This window comes from Rana temporaria, chromosome 1 (genome assembly GCF_905171775.1).
Source record: "Rana temporaria chromosome 1, aRanTem1.1, whole genome shotgun sequence".
Lineage (NCBI taxonomy): Eukaryota > Metazoa > Chordata > Amphibia > Anura > Ranidae > Rana > Rana temporaria.
In genome coordinates, this window is record NC_053489.1 from 244,717,291 (window position 1) to 244,738,010 (window position 20,720).

Sequence of the window (20,720 nt, forward strand, 5' to 3'; positions counted from 1 at the left end):
AGTGTATTACTGAACTTTAAACAGTATAGACACTGAGGCCAGGTTCACACCTATGCGAATTGAGTGCGGCTTAAACCGCATGTAATTCGCAGGACATTTCAAAATGCATTGTTTTCAATGAGGCTGGTTCACATATGTGCGATGCATCCGCACTGCGCATTGCCTCCAAATCGTGTGCGGTTTTTATGTCTTGCAGTGCGGCTCAGGTGCGAATTCAGTCCCATTATCTTCTATGGGTACGCATCTAAATCGCAGATGTGTTCAGTTCTCTACAGGAATTTCTCTCATTCAGCTCAATACAATTCTCCCCCACTCTCCTCTCACCTGGAACTTCTCCCAGGTCTCCAAATTCACATCTAAAACATTGCTAATCTGCTGAACACTTCTCTTATCTCTCTGCAGAGATAAGAGAGCTGAAATTCGCACTGCACTAGTGTGATACAGGCCTTAATGTTTTACATGGCGATACCTGCAAAAGGAGCCAGCCTGAAGTGATCTAGCAGGAAGGAATTTAACTAAAGTTCCACTTCAATCATATATTCAGACACACCTAGGAGCAAAATGTACATGAAATACACTTAATTTCTGAATAGAGATATAATCTTTATTAACATAAAACTGAAAATTTAAAGCAAGATCTTTCATTTGAAAGTTAGTTACCTGTCGGCAAATGAAGGTTTATTTACACAGGACACACCCTTATGGTCATCTACTGATGCAAGTAACATGCACCCAACTCAACTGCTGCAAAAATTTATAGATAAAGCAAAAAGACTGCAAGACAGGTAAAAACAATACACTTTTATTCTAGAAGTCACAAATAGGTATCAAAATGAAGAGGCGGCAGAGGAAATGCAGGGTGCATAATAAACAGGCTTAAAGAGCTGGTGGTGTGGAGGATGTTAATGGGTGGAGCTATGAGCCAACTATACACAATAGGCAGAAAGGGATTGTTGGGCATTTAGAACGCTTAAGAGTCTTCCTCGTTTGCGCTGTCCCCCTCATCTTCTCCCTCCTCTGTTTCTTTGTCACCATCTTTAATTTCTTCAAGCTGATTGACAAGGATAAAAAAAAAAAAAAAAAAAAGTTTCAAATGCCATACAGATTTTATTGCATACATTCTACAATAAAACATTTTTTTTTTTTCCCTTTAAAACGCTTTTGAAAAAGTCCCACATTTGGATAGCCAATAGTGGACAGACTGAATCATCTGGAAGGTTGCATATGCATAATTAGTTTAGGTCTGTGGCACACGCTGGCAGCTGGACTTCTTAATCATTTCTTTATTCTACATTATTTAAAATCCATCGCCAAGGATTCCTGTACATGGATATTGTTCAACCTCTCCTGAATGAATAACTTGACAGCTAGAAACAGCCGTTTAGCCACATTTGCTTCTAGAAGCATTGACATTTTTTTTCAAGTTAAAATTAAAAACGTCGGTAAACGAAACGCTGCCAAGCATGAGTTGCTGCGTTTGGCACTTTAAATGCCTCTAAACATCTTCTGAACGCATTTTTTGGGGTTCCAGAAAAAACCTCTAAACTCAACTGCCTAGAAACAACCCTGTGTACATGTACTGATAAGAACAGAAAAAAAAAAAAAAAAAAAAAAGAGAAAGCCTAACTGCTTGGCAAACGCCTGTTTACCAGCAGCGTACATGAGGCCCAAGAGCTATCCATCCACTGTGTACTGAAAATAGTTGACATAATTAAAAATACACAATCTAAAGTGGTAAAGTAAAAAATTTGACTTTTGCCCCCACAGCTAAGACTTACCTGTAGGCGCCTTTAAAAACGGCTTGAGCATGTGCCATTTAGTGATACTGGTGCATGTGCGCAAGTATGCGCTACACTCACGGAACAGAGTGTGCATTAAATGCAGGGAGCTCCAGGCCTCTTTGGTAACTTCTGGGAGTGTGCTAACTTCTAGGAGTGATGCCATCGCAACTCAGACAAGAAGCTCAAACCCAAAAGATGGAACTATGGCTCCATTTACACTGGACTTTTTTACAACTGCTCCAAAATAATTAACTTGACAGATAGTAACCAGATTTTCTGAGTTTACATGCTGCATTTCAAAATGGCCAAAAACGAAAAAAAAAACGCCTATAAACCAAACACTGCTAAACACGGGTTACGAGAAACGCTGTTAAACGCAAGTGCCTAAAAATGACAATAAAAACTAGACTGTGTACATGGTCACATAAAATAACATTGAATGAGTTTAGGGGCAGTTGAAAAAAAAGCATCCAAATGCCTCTGAATGTACATTTAGAAGCATCCCATGTACACGGGATCCTACCAGGAACAGTTGACAATGGGCCGCTGGAGGGCTGTTTGTAAGGCAAGTAGGTCACAACGTGCTAGTAGGTGGTGCCTACCAGCACATTATTCCATTAACCTGCATGGGAGCATTTAAAGAAAAAAAAAAAAAAAAAAAGGTTTTCTTCCAAGTTTTTCACCACTTTAAGAAAAGTAATGCTTCTTGAATGGAGGCTGTGTGTGTGTGTACACCATTATCTGCAGCTAAAATGGGCAACAAGCCATCTGAGAAACGTCAGGACATTAAAGACTAAAATTATAGAACACATTTTTACTGATTAGACAAACCAAATCTATATACCATATTTATCGGCGTATACCGCGCACTTTTTTGCCCTGAAAATCAGGGCAAAATCGTGGGTGCGCGATATACGCCGATACCTGCTTTCCCGCGCCGAGTTTGAATACTGCGCCGGCATATACGAGCGCAGTACACTCGTGTATAGTCGGGCAGTCTCGGCTCCACCCGCGCTCACGTCCTGGACGTGAGCGCGACAGTAGCCGAGCCTGCCCGAGTGTACTGCGATCGGTATATGCCGGCGCAGTATTCAAACTCGGCGCGGGAAATGAGCGAGGACGCTGGACCCGACGAAGAGGACACCCGAAGCCGCCGATGGACACCCGCGCAAGACACCAAAACTGTAAGTACAAAATCCTTTTTTCCACAGGAATTTCTGGCCAACTTTAGGTGTGCGCGCTATACCCCAATAAATACAGTACATTATTTTTAATTACACAAGTGCCTACCGTGTCTTCTCCCTGCTCATCATCATCAAGTAAATCTCCCTCTTCGCCAGAATCTCCTCCTTCCTCTGGAACCATTTTAACACTTGTTTCTTCCTTCTTCACAGAGCTGCTACTCTGCTCTTCATCCACTTTTGTCTCTATAAAAAAAACAAAATAAAAATCTTAATCTTGCCCATTTACAATTGTGTGTCAAGGTTCTCCTCAATATTCAAAGCAAAATGCAGACCAACCAAAACACTGTACACCAAAGCTGTAATGACAAATGTGTTGAATCAGGTAACTGTTGAACACAGACTGATCCTCTAATATTTTTCTGTTACCTACCCAGTACAAGCATGCAGATCAGAAGTCCAAAGTTCTTACCTGCATACTTGTTATAAGTAATTGATTCAAAGTGCTGAAGCAAGAGGGTAACATGCAAGTCAGGCAACTAGCACTTTCAGAAAAGGGTCCGCATAGCAGTCATCAATCATGATTTGCACATTAATCTGTGCATGCCAAGCAATCTATATTGAGCTTTTTTTTTTAAACAGGCAATTAACCATCCTGAGAAAATGCAGTTAATGTCTGAAGTGCCCATTCCTTTTTACAATGGTAATATAGTCACAGAATTGCAGATTCAAGGAGATGCCCTTAACCAGCCTCAAAGCACTGTATATTTCTAACTACATAAAAAGCACTGGTTCAAAAGAGGTTGTAGCATGAAAATGTGTCTGTGCTCCCAGAAAGTATCTGTATAGACTATATTGTAACAGCCACCAAAAAGACATCAAGGCTGGTAGTGGTAAAAAGGCCCAAAAATAAAATTGGGTCAGAATGTGCAGATGGAAGGAGAAGGTCAGGTCATCAGTATACTGAAATTGATAATTGTATTGCAAGATATCACAAACAACCAAGATATTACTCACCTGGTTTAGATTGCTCATGTTCAATTCGCTCTAAGCTTTCCAGAAGAGAGTCTACTCTCTGTTTTATCTGACTGAGCTCCTTTTTAACGGTCTGAAGATCATCTCCCTTCACTAAACAAAAAAAACAAAAACAAAAACAAAAAAGTGAATATCTAACAAGCACAGAACAACTACCTGTACATACATGCTATTATATGCAGTATCGTCAAAACTGGTGGTAATTTATCAAAGAATCTGTTAAATGATATATGCTGCTATTAAAATTATAATTTTGTCAACATAGTATACTTACCTGCTCTGTGCAATGGTTTTACACAGAGCAGTCCCAATCCTCCTCTGGTGTCACCCAGTTGCTCTTCTTGCTCCAACCACCACGTGCTATGGCCCCTTTGACATGTGCGGACTGTATGTCCGCATTTTCATCCATCCGTTTGCGGATGAAAACGGGACATACATTGGTCCCTATGTGATTGCGGGTGTCAGAGGATTACCATCCGCTGACACCTGTAATCACCCGCATAGCTCCGATTTTGCGGACGGAAGAAAATCCTATTTTTTCTTCCGTCTGCGGATCGGATGAACACGGACACACGGTCCATGTTAATCCGATCATCCCATAGGGGAGAGCGGAGAAAAGACAGGGCGGTCCCTGCACAGTGTGCGGGGACCGCCCTGTCAGCCGACGGCTCAGCTGGGATTTTACGGAGGATCCCCGCTGAGCTGACGGCCACACGGATCATTACTGATCCGCCCCGTGTGAAAGGGCCCTATGGTGCACTCATGCAGGCCCGTTTCTGAACTGCGCTCTGTGTGTCCATTGCAGCTTGGCTCCACTCCATCCTCCCGCTGCTATGTCTGTGCCAATGAGGAGAGGAACTCCAACGCTGCCCCTGTGCAGTGCTGGATCGACACCTGGCTCAGGCAAGCTGCATACAGAAGCTTTTTTACCCTTATAATGCAGTACAGTGATTGTTATTTAAAATAAAAAAAAATGTATACTTAACTGATCTGTGCACAGGTTTTGCACAGAGCAGTTCAGATTCTCTTTCGGGTCCCATGCCGGTGCTCCTCCTTCCTGCCAGGTGCCTCCCATAGCAAGCAGCTTGCAAAGGGGCACTCCCAAGCAGCGTGCCGTGGCACAGCCCCCCGATTGGCTCACCAACTGTGATTGACAGCAGTGGGAGACAATAGCTCCCACTGCTGCCAAAACCAAATCAGGAGCGCGAGTCCTGGGAGAAGCAAGGCTCTTGTTGAATCGCTGGATCGAGAGGGGGCTCAGCTAAGTATTAGGGTGGGCTGTGCACACAGGTTTTTTACCTTCCAGAAGAGAGTCTACTCTCTGTTTGATCTGACTGACATCCTTTTTAATTGTCTGAAGATCATCATCTCCCTTCACTAAACAAAACAAAAAAAAAAAAAAAAAAGTGAATCTCTAACAAGCACAGAACTAACTGCATATAATAGCATGTATGTACAGGATCGTCAAAACTGCATATATATTTTTTTTAAACACCTTGTGCCTTTTACTTTTAGACTGCTTTAAACAATACGCTTAGCAGATGGAAAATTTGTTTTAGAAGAACATACCCTCCATTGAGCTAGTTGGATAATAGCAAGCAGGAAATGTAATCCAAAACACAGATAAATCACATCATAAGAAGCAAGCACTTAAATTCAAATCCATCTTTACGACTATGATTTGTCCAATATGCAAGTGGATAAACAGTATTTTGTTAGAAAAGACAAACACTTAATTTCTGTTCTAAACTGGCGCTCATCTTATAAACCTTGATAAGAAACTTACATCTGGTAGACTTGGATGATCCACCCCGCTGACCACTCTTGGAGTTAAAGCTCTTTCCACGGCGTGAAGTGTTACCAGAAACCCTCTGACGTTTTGAAGGTACCACAGCTCGGGCAATAGGTGGTGGTGGGGGTACTCTGGCTGCAGAATATCTGTAAACAATAAGAATTCATCATTAGCATTGTTAGTAGAAGTAGAAAGAGCCTGAGCGTTTAACGTGGGTTACATTGTTTGAAGAGAGTTTCGCTTCCACAGTTTATTGGTACATATTTACCCATCATAGTAGTCTCGCTGAAAATCATAGTCCAGTTCAAATGAAGACCTAGTAGAAAAAAATAATAATAATTAAACTTCTATTGAAGAAAAAAAGTGCAAGGGGATACATGTATCCTAACCGGGCCATCGTAAAGTAAAAAAAAGGGAAGCACATGGTCTTTTACAAAGTAAGGTCAATGCTACTTTTTTACAGACACTATAAATTTGTGAAAAAAAATAAAAAGAATTTACCCATACATATCAGCTGCTGATCTTTTCATTCCTCCTTTTCCTCTGTTTACTTTGGGCTCAGCAGCAAGGTTAATATCTAAAATGAGAGCATGTTAGAGGGGGGGAAAAAAAAAGAAAAAAAAAGTTAAATGTACAAGTGGGTAAGAAGCAAATAAACATTAAGTAAGCTGTAACCCAAAATAACACAATTTTTGTAGGACTAAAATCCTCAAATTTTGATAATCGGAATTTTTACTTAACAAACAAACTTTTAAGTCCCTTACCCAGGACTTGCCCAGCTATCATGCGTCCATCTTCACCCGCTACAGCTGTACGGGCAGTGCGCTCATTGTTGTATTGTACAAATGCAAAACCCTTGTGTACGGAGCAGCCCACAATTTTTCCATATTTAGAAAAGATTGCTTCTACGTCTGCTTTCTTCACCACTAACGTGTTTAGGTTCCCAATAAACACTCGGGAGTTCAAAGAACGGGGATCTGTTTTATTAGTGATGTTGCTGGCCATCATGTCCTAAACAAAGTAGAGGAGAGGACAAACTATTATGAAACATAGGAAACAACCAAAAAAAAAAAAAAAAACGAAGTTGTCAAAAATTAAAAAGCATACACCCAAAACAAAAATGTGAAAAAAAAAAAAAAAGGAATCCGCGCGTGGGAAAAACCTGTTTATACGTGTAGCTGCTAGCACTACGTCCTGACACCAGATAAAGTTTGTACTATAAAGAGTATATCACGATAAATATATACATGCAAATCAAAATTGGCACATATCTGTATGTATATGCATTAAATGTGCTTCTAAAAACTCAAATTGTGCATAAAAAGTCCATGCAACCTGTATGTGTATACATTAAATGTTCTTATAAAACATAATACTTCTGCACAAAGCAAAATTAATATCCACATGGTCCCCATAAGTAGTTGCGTACCAAAAAAGGGTCCAGCACCATTTTGGAGCAAATGCAATTTCAACCAGTTTGTGTGGCTGAAATCGCATTAAAACCCTTTTTTGGTCCGCACTGGAATCATATCACATGGGTGTTCACACCTATGCAATCCGATCCCTGCACCATCTCAGTTAGCGCTGTGATCTGCAAAACTATCTGGGGGGTGTCGTTAACTTTACATTGACACCCGCAGCAGTTCCCAGATCTGTGTAAACCTCTGGGGGATGCGAAAAAAAAAAAAAAAAAAAAACACCTTGCAAATTTGATAAAAAAACTTTCTCAATGGGATTGCACTTTCTGCAGTCCTTCGCAGGGGAGAATCTGTTCAGCATATTTATGTCACTGCCCTCTACCATCACAGAAGCATGAACGATGCTAGACTGAAAAAAACTGAGCAAGTCTGTTATAGCATGCACTCGGCACTATGGTCAACTGAACGTAGAGAATTTTCATATGAATGTTTGTACGAATATTTTCGCCCAAAAATCTACTATAGTGTATGGCCAGAATTAGGGTGTTTCGATCCATGTATGGCAAGCTGGTTGTAAGTAAATCTAAAACTGGTGCACAGTCTTGGGTTTTTCCTGAACGATCAGTGCCGTCGGCTCTAGTCGGCAGCACCGATTATTGTATCGCGACAGCGGGAAAGTCTCTTCCATCAGAACACAAAAGTGCATAGGAAGGGATTCCCCCATTCACATTGAGTGTGTGGATAGGGGAAATCAAATCCAGAAAAAAAAACCCCCACACACAAACATGATTTTATGCATGGCCAGCCTTAGCGCATTTCCATTTTGTAAATATGTTTTTTTTTTTTACGTTATGCTCTGTGGGGACATGTAACAAATATAAAGTAGGTGTTATTTCAATTTGGCTGCAAAAGTGGAAGTACGCTTTAAAGTGGTTGTAAACCTCTAACATGAAGTATGAACAAAGCATATCCTTCTATAGTGTGTACTCTGACACCAAGAAATAAAAGGTGACAGGGGAGCGAGCTCCTGCACACAGTATGTGATTGAGTCACAGCTCTGTTCCTGTGTGGTGGGGGTCACTTCTCTCCAATCCGCTCTTCTCACCAAGCACTGCAGAGTAACCTCGGCTCACTGCCCCTGCTTTCTGAAAGCTAAGACAGGCTGTATAAATTATCCAGTTTGAACGGCTGTAGAGAAGAGATTGCTGCATATAAACAGGTACAACTCATGTAGAAGTATTTGTTTTGTCTCTGGTTAGTCACTTTATTGGGTATATGCAAGGGTTTACAACCACTTAAAATCTAAAGTACGTCAAAAACAATATTTTGATTACATTTGCACAGTAAAATTAGTTACCTCCATGTTTACAGCAAGCCTATGAAAAGTAAACAAGGCTTCTTCTGAATGGAAAAGGTGGGGCCTCTGTCCTACGTCTGGATGTTTAGCGCCAACAGGTGACTACGGGCTGAAAAAAAGTAAGTTTTAACAAACGATGCAGAAGCCAGAGATGGCACACACTTCATTAGTTAGAGGGCGGCTATTTTTACTGTGCTAAAATGTACAAAAATAGTTTTTGGCCACTCCAGCTTCAGTTATAACCCTTAAAACCACCACAGCTCCCTCCCCCAAGACCTGTTTGAAGGAACTCTCACCAAAAGCCATTTTTAATAAATCAAATGGCTTATAGCGCCCACATGACTTTCATGCAGGAATCTGACTTGTTCAGTATATCTAAGCAAGTCTGAAAAATCAATGCAAACGTTTTGATTGAGCTGGACCAAGCCCATGCATTTTGATATAATACTGCATGTGGGGTACAACTATATCTGAATAAGGCAAGATCAGTTTTCACTTGCAGCAGTGCTTCAGGTAAAATCTGATTTTGATGGTCCTAGCACAGCTAGCAACTATGAAACTCAGTTACACTAAAATACAATTATACATCCACATGATGTATACAAGGAGCTGAATGCAGTTCATTTTACCTTCAATAACCAGGCCTTACCATGCGCCAGAGGAATGGAATGCCAGAGGTCCTGCTCCCTTCTTTGATGCTGGTTGTCAGCGGTGGGGCAAAGGAACGGATGTGGAATGGGAGGGGGGGGGGGGTGGTGGTGGCAGGGAAGGGGCCTAAATGAAGGGACATTAACTGGCAACTGTAAAAAATTCCACTGCCCACAAGTGGTAATGCACAGTAGGAAAACATTGCAAAGGGTTCCAACAGTATTACTATTGACAAATCCAAAACCTTATATGCAGTTTAATTCTAGCTTTAAACAAAGCAAGAAAAATACTGACATCACATTGGCAACAGGGAGAAAAATGTATGCCCTGGACCAAAAATATGTATAGAAAGACTCCTTCCCAATCCAACCCCCCCCCCACCAGAAAAAAATAAAAATAAAAAAAAATAAAAAACATTGAGAAAAATCAGCATCAGTACCAACATTTATACATATAAATATAAAAACAAAAACTATAAAAAAACTAAAAAAAAAATATTCAGAAATACAGCAATGTTAAAAAGGAGACCAGTAAGGTAGGAAAATGGTTTTGAAAAAAAAAAAAAAAAAAAAAAAAAAATAAAAAAAAAAACAATTTTTAAAAACAGATGAAAATCGAGACTTACTGTAGTTGACGTTTCAAAAAAAATTCTTCGCTGTGAAAATAAAAAAGGGGAAAAAATTATGAAAATCATCCAAATCAGAAAAAAATGTAGAGTACTTTAAAAAGTCCATTTAAAAATTCTAGCCATTCTTTAAAAAAAAAAAAAAAAAAAGTAGCATGTCATGTCAAAGCGTCATTATCACCATCAGGTTACACACCCCAAAAATTCTGCACTGAAGGGATGGGAGAGGGAGGGTGGGAAGAGGGGAGGAGGTGAAAGGCTGTTCAAAGCACTTGACAAGTGCAGCATTTTGTGCTTCTGTGCCCAATAAAAATTTAATTTTAAATGATTTGGCTTGTATTTAATGCAGCCTCACTGTTGTATAACAATTTAGATTCCGTTCACATAAAAAAGTAATTGAACTGCTACATGTGCACTTTGAAAGACTAAATGATGGGCAATGAGGTGGCTATCATCTCAATTCGTCAGGAAAGGAGGGGGGGGGGGGGGGTTGGAGAACTGCTCAGATCTCTGTCCTGTGGAAAGGAGAAGGGGAGAATAGTTTCAGATTGAGGGAAACTGGAATGATGAATACTGGGGTAGAAGAAACAAGCCAAACATGTATCATTTCCACCACTCAAACATATGTGCAAAAAAAATCCAACCAACAGTACAGGTTACTTTTACACCAACATAAAATAGCAAAAATGCACAGAAGGTAGGTGAACAGATCACACACAGATTAGTTATAGTGCTCCAATAAAAAAGTAATACCACTTCTGACAGGCACTATACACATTGCAGGGAATTTACTAAAACAAGAACAGATGTGCATGGTAACCAATCACCTTCAACTTGTAAAGTCAAGCTTCACCAGGGAGAAAGGCTTGCATTACGGTGTGTAGTTACAGACAGAAGAACAGGAAGTGAGGATTTCTCAGAAGAAATAAGGACATTTAAGAGCAAAAATGAAAGGATGAGGACTGAACTAAGGTAAAGGAAGCCATTTAGGGAAAATATTTTTTTTACCTTTACAACACCTTTAACCACTTAACGACCGCCGCACGCCTATATACGTCCGCACAATGGCACGGACAGGCACAAGGGCGTATATATACGCCCTTGCCTTCTAGCGGGTGGGGGGTCCGATCGGGACCCCCTCCGCTGCGTGCGGCGGTCGGGTCCCCTCGGGGAGCGATCCGGGACGACGGCGCGGCTATTCGTTTATAGTCGCTCCCCGGAGCTGAAGAACGGGGAGAGCCGTATGTAAACACGGCTTCCCCGTGCTTCACTGTGGCGGCGCATCGATCGAGTGATCCCTTATATAGGGAGACTCGATCGATGACGTCCATCCTACAGCCACACCCCCCTACAGTTGTAAACACACACACACAGTGATCCTTAACTCCTACAGCGCCCCCTGTGGTTAACTCCCAAACTGCAACTGTCATTTTCACAATAAAGAATGCAATTTAAATGCATTTTTTGCTGTGAAAATGACAATGGTCCCAAAAATGTGTCAAAATTGTCCGAAGTGTCCGCCATAATGTCGCAGTCACGGAAAAAAATCGCTGATCGCCGCTAATAGTAGTAAAAAAAAAAATAATTAATAAAAATGCAATAAAACTATCCCCTATTTTGTAAACACTATAAATCTTGCGCAAACCAATCGATAAACGCTTATTGCAATTCTTTTTACCAAAAATAGGTAGAAGAATACGTATCGGCCTAAACTGAGGAAAAAAAAAAATTTTATATATGTTTTTGGGGGATTTTTATTATAGCAAAAAATATTGAATTTTTTTCAAAACTGTCGCTCTATTTTTGTTTATAGCGCAAAAAATAAAAACCGCAGGTGATCAAATACCACCAAAAGAAAGCTCTATTTGTGGGGGAAAAAGGACGCCAATTTTGTTTGGGAGCCACGTCGCACGACCGCGCAATTGTCTGTTAAAGCGACGCAGTCCCGAATCGCAAAATCTGTCCTGGGCATTTAGCTGCAAAATGGTCCGGGGTTAAGCGGTTAAGCGGTTAAAGCAGAGTTACACCCATTTAAACGTCAGCATCTACAAAAAGTGTAGCTGCTGACGTTTTAATCAGATACTTACCTTTCCCATGGCCCAGCAATGCGGGCGCACAGAACCCCGCTCCTCTCCGCGATGCCGGCATTGTTACTGTGGGCGCCCGGCTGTTGCTTTACAGCCAGGCGCTTTGCGAGAGCCGTGCCGAGATTGGCCGGGCAATCTTCTGTGACATGTCCGAGAAGATTGCAGGGAGGAAGAGGTGATCTTCCTTCCAGCAGCAGGGAAGAAGTGGGAGAGCTGGGTGCCTGTCAAAACAGGATAAGCCGCCCCCCCCCCAAAAAATGACATGCAAAATGTGGCGTGTCAGGGGGTCACCTAAACTTAAAGCGGAATTTCCATTTTTGGGTGGAACTCCACATTAAATTCATGCTAAACGCTGGGTATTTCTTACCATCCTGCATTGAAGTGGATGTAAACCCGATTCATGAAATTCGAGCTGGGCGCAGTGTTTTCTTATCGCTCATCAAAGCACTAAGTCCCATAACTTTCTCCTGCTCCATTCCTCTGTTATCAGCATGATAACTTCTGACACAAGATGATCTAAAATTTGTGTCTGAGAGGTTGCTATAAATGGATTTAGCAGAGAACTAAACTATTCACAAAACAGCTCTGCAATTCTCTTCCTATGGGGGTGTGTGCGCCTTTCCTCCAATCAGCTGTCATGGCTGTATGCCCAGACTTCACACTCAGTGTATAACAGAAAAAGAAAATCTGTAACACGATGTGCACATTCTAAAGAATATATAAAGCTGAAGACAGCAGAAATACACGTAGAACTTATGTACAGAGGTTTGTTTCATCTCAGGCTGTTCATTTCACAGGGTATATGTGCGGGTTTACATCCACTTTAACCACTTAAGGACCACCTCCTGCACATATACGACGGCAGAATGGCACGGCTGGGCACAAGCACGTACCTGCTCTTTAAGTGACCAGCCGTGGGTCGCAGGCGCGTGCCCCGGAGCTCCATGACCGCGGAACCCGATCTCCGCCGGAGTCCCGTGATCGGTCCCAGGTGCTGAAGAACGGGGAGAGCTGTGTGTAAACACAGCTTCCCCATTCTTCACTGTGGCGCTGTCATTGATCGTCTGTTCCCCGATATAGGGAAATGCGATCAATGACGTCACACGTCCAGCCCCGCCCCCTACAGTTAGAAACACATATGAGGTCACACTTAACCTATTCAGTCACGTAGTCACGAGAGGGGAAGAACAAAAAAAAAAAAAAACAGTGAGGAAGAACAAACACCTAAGAGGCAGTTTAAAAATGCTTACCGGATAATCCCCCCCCCCCCCCCCAATCCTTTTCTTTGAGGGTCAAATCATTAAAAAAATATAGCAATTTACACTTATATGCATAATAATTAGGAGAGTATTACAACTGAAATGTGTATTATGGCATTTGGAGATGTTACCCGCTACCCTTTTTTCTGATAATTTCTATTGTTCCAACAGTCTCTGGAACTTAGCCTCTGACAATCATCCTGCCAGTGTAAGGGTCCTTTCACACAGGTGGTCCGCTCGGCGAGAGATAGCTCTGCTGACCAGGCAGATGACAGGTTCATCTCCACTCACTGTGCAGAGATGGACCTGTCACAGTCCCACTCTCCTCGATGGAGAAATCAGATGAAAACAGACCGTCTGTTCATTTTCATCCGATCTGCCAAGCGGATATAAAATCGGGTCACCAGCCATCTGTATTTGGCAGACAAGATAGCAGCGGGTGCCAGCAGACAGGTAACTGGTGACATCCGTCGCTCTATAGGGGTGAATGGAGGGTCTGATCACGTCCGCCTGAAAAACTGACAAGCAGACCTGATCGGACTAACCGTGTAAAAGGTCCCTTAGTATTAGGACCCATAATTTTGGTATCTAGGTAGTAGATGGAAAGACAGTACAGTGTCCTTCACACCAAAAAGGAAAGGGGAAAGCCTGTTGCATGTTCCAGGGTACGCATAATCAAGTTTAAAAATGTCATTGCTTTTAACCTCTAAATATTGTTAATGCCCAATTTGATTGAAAGTACCATAAATAACTATACAAACCCTTCAAGAGAATCTTTCCGAGCCTGAAGTGGCTTCAGGCTCGGAAAGTAAACTTTAAGAGCCAACTCATACCACTGCACTACATCATCATGTTAATGAGTTCTACATACCAAAAAAACAGAGCAAAATGGTGTTACGGTGCCATTCAGTGCAATAGTATGAATTGTCCCAGAACAGGCTTCCGTCTGTATATGGAGTGAACGAAGCACATGTAGAACACTGCTGGTAACTTCATTTTATTGAGACTCACATAAATCTAAACAGATATGTATGAAGTGCACAGATTTGGTGACGGCACACAGACTGACATTGCCTCAGTTTGCCCCAGTGCGCATGTGCCAATGACATTGGCACATCTCCTAAACTGTGCAGGTTTAGGAGATATCTTGGGTAGCTACAGGTAAGCCTTATTGTAAGCTTACATAAAGTGGTTGTAAAGGGTTTACACGTTAAAGTGAGTCTTTGAAAATGCTTAGGGCGTGTTTTATATTTATAAAGACTCACTTTAATGTATAAACCCTTTACAACCACTTTATGCTACAGGTAAGCTTACAATAAGGCTAGGATAACCAGGATATCTCCGCAACCTGCACAGTTTAGATGTCCCCCCTGCATGTGCCATGCGCACTAGAGCAAACTGACGCAATGGTACCTATGTACACTGCATCAGTCTGCGTCCCGTTACCTACGTATCCAGTCAATTATAGAGCCGGAGCCGCGAAACCCAGATGTAACCCTGGGAGAGAGGTCTGCGGCTGGAGGGGGAGACGAGGATGGCTTTGATCTAAGGCAAGTAAATCATAGTGAGCTAGTATGCTATGCATACTAGCTCATTAGGCCTTTGCCTTGCAGGGTTTTTTTTGTGTGTGTGGGTCCACAAGAGTTTACTTCCTCTTTAATCCCTTATATGCCATTTTATTACTAACTGGACGGAGGGCAAAAGTACAGCCAAACGAGCTTTGGCTATACTTCTCAAAGTGGTAATTTATTTAAATCGCCAGAATTATTAGTCTGGACAATGAACTGAATTGCACCTGATGCCTATAAACACGGCTAAATGCTTGCTTTACACTCTTGTAGGCTCCATGCACACTAGCTTAAAGAAAAACCCTTCTAGCAGAAGCTTTTGAGCATTTTATTCTGCTTCTAGAAGCAAACAGTGTTATCCTATGTGTCCATGCACACTACTTTAGAAGCATTTTTGAAGAGTCAGCATCTACGGTAGGAGCGTGTTTTTGGGAGCAATTTGCCAGCAGGAAAAAAAAAAGCTAAACGCTTCTAACTGCTGGAACATAAAACACTGTTAGACCCCTTTAACACTAAGGCAATATAACGATAAAAATAGCACCCTGAAGGAGCGGCTCCATTCACTCCAGCGGTGCACTGGCAGGACAGTAAAAAAAAAAAAAAAAAAAGTCCTGCCAGACACATTTTTGAGGCGCTGTAGGAGCAGTGTATACACCACTCCTGTCCATTGAAATTAATTGGGCAGTGCCATCAAACCGCTTTTAACCCCTTTTTTGGATGCTGGGGGGGGGGTTAAAAGCACCCCGCTAGCACCGACACCCCAGTGGGAAAGGGCTCTAATGAACATTTTTCATCCAGCATTTTTCCAACTTATAGTGTAGCCTTACAAGCATCGGGTGTTTTTTTTCAGTCAAACTGCTGCCAGGAGGAAAGGCTTTTAGGAAGGTTTACAAGACATCCTGTGTGCATGAGGCCTAACAGTCCCCTCCCCCAAGACAGACAAAGATGCCCTCTCATCTAGAGTGTAGCCACCATATTACAGGAGGGGTTACTGGCCAGGTAAAATTGAGGGGGGGGGGGGGGACAGCCATCACATCTAGTGATTAGTAAGCTGCCCTATATTACATGTATGGTTTAATACAGCTTTAAAGATTAGATCTAGCAATTCAGCACATGGGAAAGCAAGGCTATGTATAAGGATGCAGGCCAAAACAGATAAAGATCCCATACACACTATACAACTTTTGGTGTCCGATTTAAGATTTACAAAAACATTTTGTGCAAGGGCCTACCCGATTGCATACAGATTTTTTTTTTTTTTTAATTATATGGTTTTGATAAATCTGAAGGGGGGGGGGGGAGTGGACATACTAAAGAAAATGGTATAGTGTGCATCCAGCTTTAAGCCAACGAGAAACACTTGCTAGTGCCTGGGACACACAGTTACATATGGGCCCTAATGTATGGGAGCATAGCTGATCCCTTCAAACAGTTTTACAAAGAGGACTGTAGCAATGTAAGGAACGGTGGGGGGGGATATACAAGAAAAGGAACAAATGTAATGGAAAAAAAGCACATGAACGTGTGATCCTGGGAGCCATCCCATTGTAATGTACGAGTAGGAAGTGCTGCCGCACATGGCTTCTAAAATCGCTAGGTCAGGAAGGGGTTAAAAGGAAATACTAGACGGGGGAAAAAAAACAACAATACAAAAAATATGATCTCGATGAATGGGAAATGGCGGGCTCGGACATTCTACAGACACATGAGAAGCGCTCATAGGATGCGTCGCAGACGTTCAGGCCTACACTGCGGCCTCTCCCTAGGTGGCCATTTTCACATACTGCCGGCGCGGTCCACTTACCTCTTTTCTTTAGGTTATTAACCTGCCTTAAATGCTTGACGCGGCGGCGACAACGACGACGGTGACTTTACACCAAGGAACGCGGAAGAAATGGGGTAATAAATAAACAAGGGAGCACCGACTAAAGGAGGACGACGACGGAGGCGACTGTTCCTTCTCTGGCACAAAATGGCGGTGAGTGAACGTCCTGCGCAGCTCACCAAGAGATAGACGTAATCAGAGGCGCAAGACTACTCGAAAGGGGACTGGACGGCACAGCGACCAATTACAGCGCGACGGGCGGAGCCGCGCCAATAAAAAGTAAAGGGCGGGTCTTAAGTGGGAGAATGGTCTCCTTGGAAACAAAGTCAACCAATCAGAACAAAGGATGGGAACCGGCTTTTCTTTAGCGAAGTGACGTGGGTGGGTTGCTATGGAGAAGGCAAAGTAGGGCGTAGTAACCTAATTGGCAAGTAGCTTGCTGAGTGGTTTCAGCGGGCTTGTGAGCAGCCTATTGTGTGCAGGCGTATACGCGGGTTTTTTTTTCCTGGCCGCCATGAAGGTACATTCATTAGGACGGTCGTTTGTCAGCCATGCTTGTGTTTCTGCGCATGGCTGCTGTATACAGTTCCAGAACATTGCAGGGGCTGGTTACAGCCAAGTCATATAAGCTATTTTGTAGCCTCATCCTTTTAAATCGAACACATATTAATTACACAGGTTCGGTGGTTGATTAAGGTGGTAATTAAACTCACTGGGTTTCCTATCTGCAATAAATTAGCCTCAGAACCTGTGTAATTTGGGGGCTTGAAGGGATGAGGTGGCAATCCTAAGCAGCAGTCTGTTGCAGACATGCTGTCCTGGTCACATGAACCATTCAGCTGCTAGCCTAATCACAGAGGAGAGCAGAAATTCTACATAAAGCCAAAATGGTTTTGTTTTGGATCGAGTACGGGAGGGTTAAAGCGGTTGTAAACCCGCATAAATTTTATTTGTTTTTTTACTCCTGCAAAGGAAAAGCCATAATGAGCTAATATGCACCGCATATTAGCTCATTATGAAATACTTACCTCGGAACGAGGTGAGGGGAACTTACCTGGTCCACGCCGAGCGAGATGTCCTCTTGCCTGGCGTGTCTTCCGGGTATCGCCGATCCAGCGCTGTGATTGGCTGGAGCGGTGATGTCGTCACTCCCGCGCATGCGCGCGGGAGATTTAAATTCGGCAAGGTCCGGCATCCTTTAGCCGAGAATCCCCCCTGCGCATGCGCCGCTGCAATCAGCGGCGCATTGCAGGGGGGAATATCTCTTAAACTGTACAGGTTTAGGAGATATTCTCCTTACCTACAGGTAAGCCTTATTTTAGGCTTACCTGTAGGTAAAAGTCAAAAAAAGAGTTTACAACCACTTTAACACCCCTGCCGTTTTTTGCTATCTTCTGTACTGTACTATAGGTTTTTGCTATCTTCTTGCTTTACAAAAGAGAGGTGTGCTACGGTGAACAGTGGCTGTGGCCAAATTGCATTAACAGTGGGGGGACTTAAAGGGGCCATGGTTAAATAAAACAAAAGCATTAGTGTTACCATAAAATATGATTCGATTAATAAAATAAATGTCAGTTAAAATATGAAACTAGCCTACCTTAAAAATGGACACTGTTAGCCAGTGGGGCAGTGGACGGTGTCAGTGGGGTAGTGGACGGTGTCAGTGGGGCAGTGGACGGTGTCAGTGGGGTAGTGGATGGTGTCAGTGGGGCAGTGGACGGTGTCAGTGGGGCAGTGGACGGTGTCAGTGGGGTAGTGGACGGTGTCAGTGGGGCAGTGGACGGTGTCACCCGGTGAGAACTACCTATATGGATGGTTTATGGGGGGGGGGGAATTGTATATATGGGGGTGGCTATATATATGGATGGTGTATGGAGGGGAGAACTGTATGTATGGGGGGGGAGAACTGTATATATAGGGGGGGCTGTATATATGGATGGTGTATGGAGGGGAGAACTGTATATATGGGGGGGGGGGAGAACTGTATATATGTATGGGGGGGGGGGCTGTATATATGGATGGTGTATGGAAGGGAGAACTGTATATATGGGGGGGCTGTATATATGGATGGTGTATGGAGGGGAGAACTGTATATATGAGGGGGGGGGGAGAACTGTATATATGTATGGGGGGCTGTATATATGGATGTGTATGGGGGAGAACTGTATATATGGGGGGGCTGTATATATAGGGGGAGAACTGTATATATGGGGGGGCTGTATATATGGATGTGTATGGGGGAGAACTGTATATATGGGGGGGAGAACTGTATATATGGATGGTGTATGGGGGGGGGGAGAACTATATGGATGGATGGTATATGAGAGGGGGGTGGCAGAACTGTATATATGGTGTATGGGGGGGGTGTAGACTGTATGTATAGTGTATGGTGAGGTGGAGGGGGGGGGGGGGTGAAAGTACTGAAATGCTAGAATGGCAAAAACTGAGACCCGGGCACATGTTTCAAAACCCGTACTGTCCGGGTGAAACCCGAACGGGTGGCAACCCTAGTGGGTGCAGATGTGCAGTGGTGTCACCTGATGGTGTAAAACATGGTTTCAACCCCCCCCCCCCTTTAGTTTTTGCAACCTGCGTTTGAGGTTTGCACTGATAACTGCAGCAGATTGCAAGGGCAGTGCAACTGGAATGCGATGCAGCAAGCCACACAAGAAAGTGGATTTACCTCACCACATTCTAGTGTGAAAGACCCTAAATCTGTGAGGCAGGCCTATGCAGCCCGGGATAGTGAAGCAGGGTAACTTTCTCAGGGCCTGTACACATTGGTACGCGGTCTGGTAAATCCACGTTCCCTGTATGTTTCCCGCACTGCGTTCCAAACGCACTTCCCTCACGAGCTCCAGTGGGTGTCAATGCAAAGTTCCAAGACAAAAAGGCTTTAAATTTGGAGCTCAAAAAAAAGGTCATGTACTTTTTCAAGTCACGCTACACTCAGGTATGACCTGCCACAACTGAAAACCATGGGATTTTGGATGTGGAGCGTTATGGAGCTACAAAACACTCTGGTGTGAATGGGGCCTAAACCTTTGAATATTCACATACTTCCCTTGGGGATAATGGCTGCAGAGACGTGAATCTCCCCGACGTGGGCAGCAATAGGAACTTGACACAGGATCTAACCTTTCTAAACTCTGTTGAAAAATCTAAAACAAAAGTTTTTGCCTAGACCCCTTTTACACTGCGAGCGCCGGCCGTTAGCACTAAAGTACCGCTTGTTTTAGCAGTGAAAAGCAAGGATGAGCTCCGGCCTGTTCGCACAGTCCATGTGCAGAGCCCACCAGGAAGTCTGCACCGCGTTGTGCCAATCACAGGCAGGGAGACATCTCTCCATGCTCAGCTGCAGAGATCGGGAAATGTCTCACTGCCTGTGATTAGCACAGCGCGGTGCCGACTTCCTGGCGGGCTCTGCACATGGACTGTGCGAACACGCTGGAGCTCATCCTTAGTGAAAAGGACTACAGCGCTACTAACAAATAATCTCCAAGAAACCGCACAAAAAATTGAATACCCATGACTAAGTCACGTGACGAGTGACGATACATGTGGGGGAGGAGCCTACAGTGACGGACCATCAGATGTCTATCCTGAGTGAGGAGTCCATTTAAACTGAGCTGCAATATACCCTGTCTATAACATAAGCAAGGATACGTGAGTGCACTAAGGCCCCTTTCACATTGAGGAGTTTTTCAGGCGGTACAGCGCTAAAAATAGCGCTGCTATCGCGCCTGAAAAACTCCTTCACTGCAGACTCAATGTGAAAGCCCGAGGGCTTTCACACTGAGGCGATGCGCTGGCGGGAGACAAAAAAATCTCCTGTCAGCAGCATCTTTGGAGCGGTGAGAGGAGCGGCATGTATACCGCTCCTTCACCGCTCCTTCCCATTGAAAACAATGGGAAACCGCGGCAATACCGCCCGCAATGCGCCTCTATAGAGGCGCATTGCGGGCGGTATTAACTCTTTATCGGCCGCTAGCGGGGGTTAATACCGCACCGCTAGCGGCTGATACCCGCGGCAATTCCGGCGGTATAGCGCCGCTATTTTTAGCGGCGTTATACCGCCACCGCAGCTCCCGCCCCAGTCTGAAAGGGGCCTTAGTGCAGCCTTTATCCACATCTATATGGTACA

The 20,720-nt window shown here is 43.5% G+C and overlaps 1 protein-coding gene across 5 annotated transcripts; it reads right to left on the reverse strand.

Moving 5' to 3' along the window:
- Nucleotides 1-780: 780 nt before the first annotated feature.
- Nucleotides 781-16,767, reverse strand: HNRNPC (heterogeneous nuclear ribonucleoprotein C). 5 transcript variants are annotated; one of them, XM_040352451.1, is made up of 11 exons: nt 16,556-16,767; nt 9,838-9,867; nt 8,565-8,673; nt 6,554-6,800; nt 6,297-6,366; nt 6,058-6,105; nt 5,784-5,935; nt 5,297-5,374; nt 3,980-4,090; nt 3,072-3,208; nt 781-1,051 (listed from the first exon to the last, which is right to left on the reverse strand). In XM_040352451.1, the coding sequence occupies exons 3-11, from the start codon at nt 8,568-8,570 to the stop codon at nt 971-973; spliced, it is 930 nt and encodes a 309-aa protein (XP_040208385.1). In that variant the 5' UTR covers nt 8,571-8,673; nt 9,838-9,867; nt 16,556-16,767; the 3' UTR covers nt 781-970. The 5 variants fall into 5 exon arrangements, with proteins under 5 accessions (XP_040208385.1, XP_040208367.1, XP_040208394.1 ...); XM_040352433.1 differs by having other exon boundaries at nt 6,291-6,366; nt 16,556-16,766; XM_040352460.1 differs by lacking the exon at nt 8,565-8,673 and having other exon boundaries at nt 6,291-6,366.
- Nucleotides 16,768-20,720: the final 3,953 nt, after the last annotated feature.

Excerpts from the sequence above, each read along its gene's own strand:
- HNRNPC (XM_040352433.1), bottom strand. Across the intron at positions 6,106-6,290 it reads TCAGCAGCTGATATGTATGG|GTCTTCATTTGAACTGGACT; the intron begins GTAAATTCTTTT and ends TTTTTCTACTAG. Across the intron at positions 3,209-3,979 it reads ACATGAGCAATCTAAACCAG|AGACAAAAGTGGATGAAGAG; the intron begins GTGAGTAATATC and ends TTTTTTTTATAG.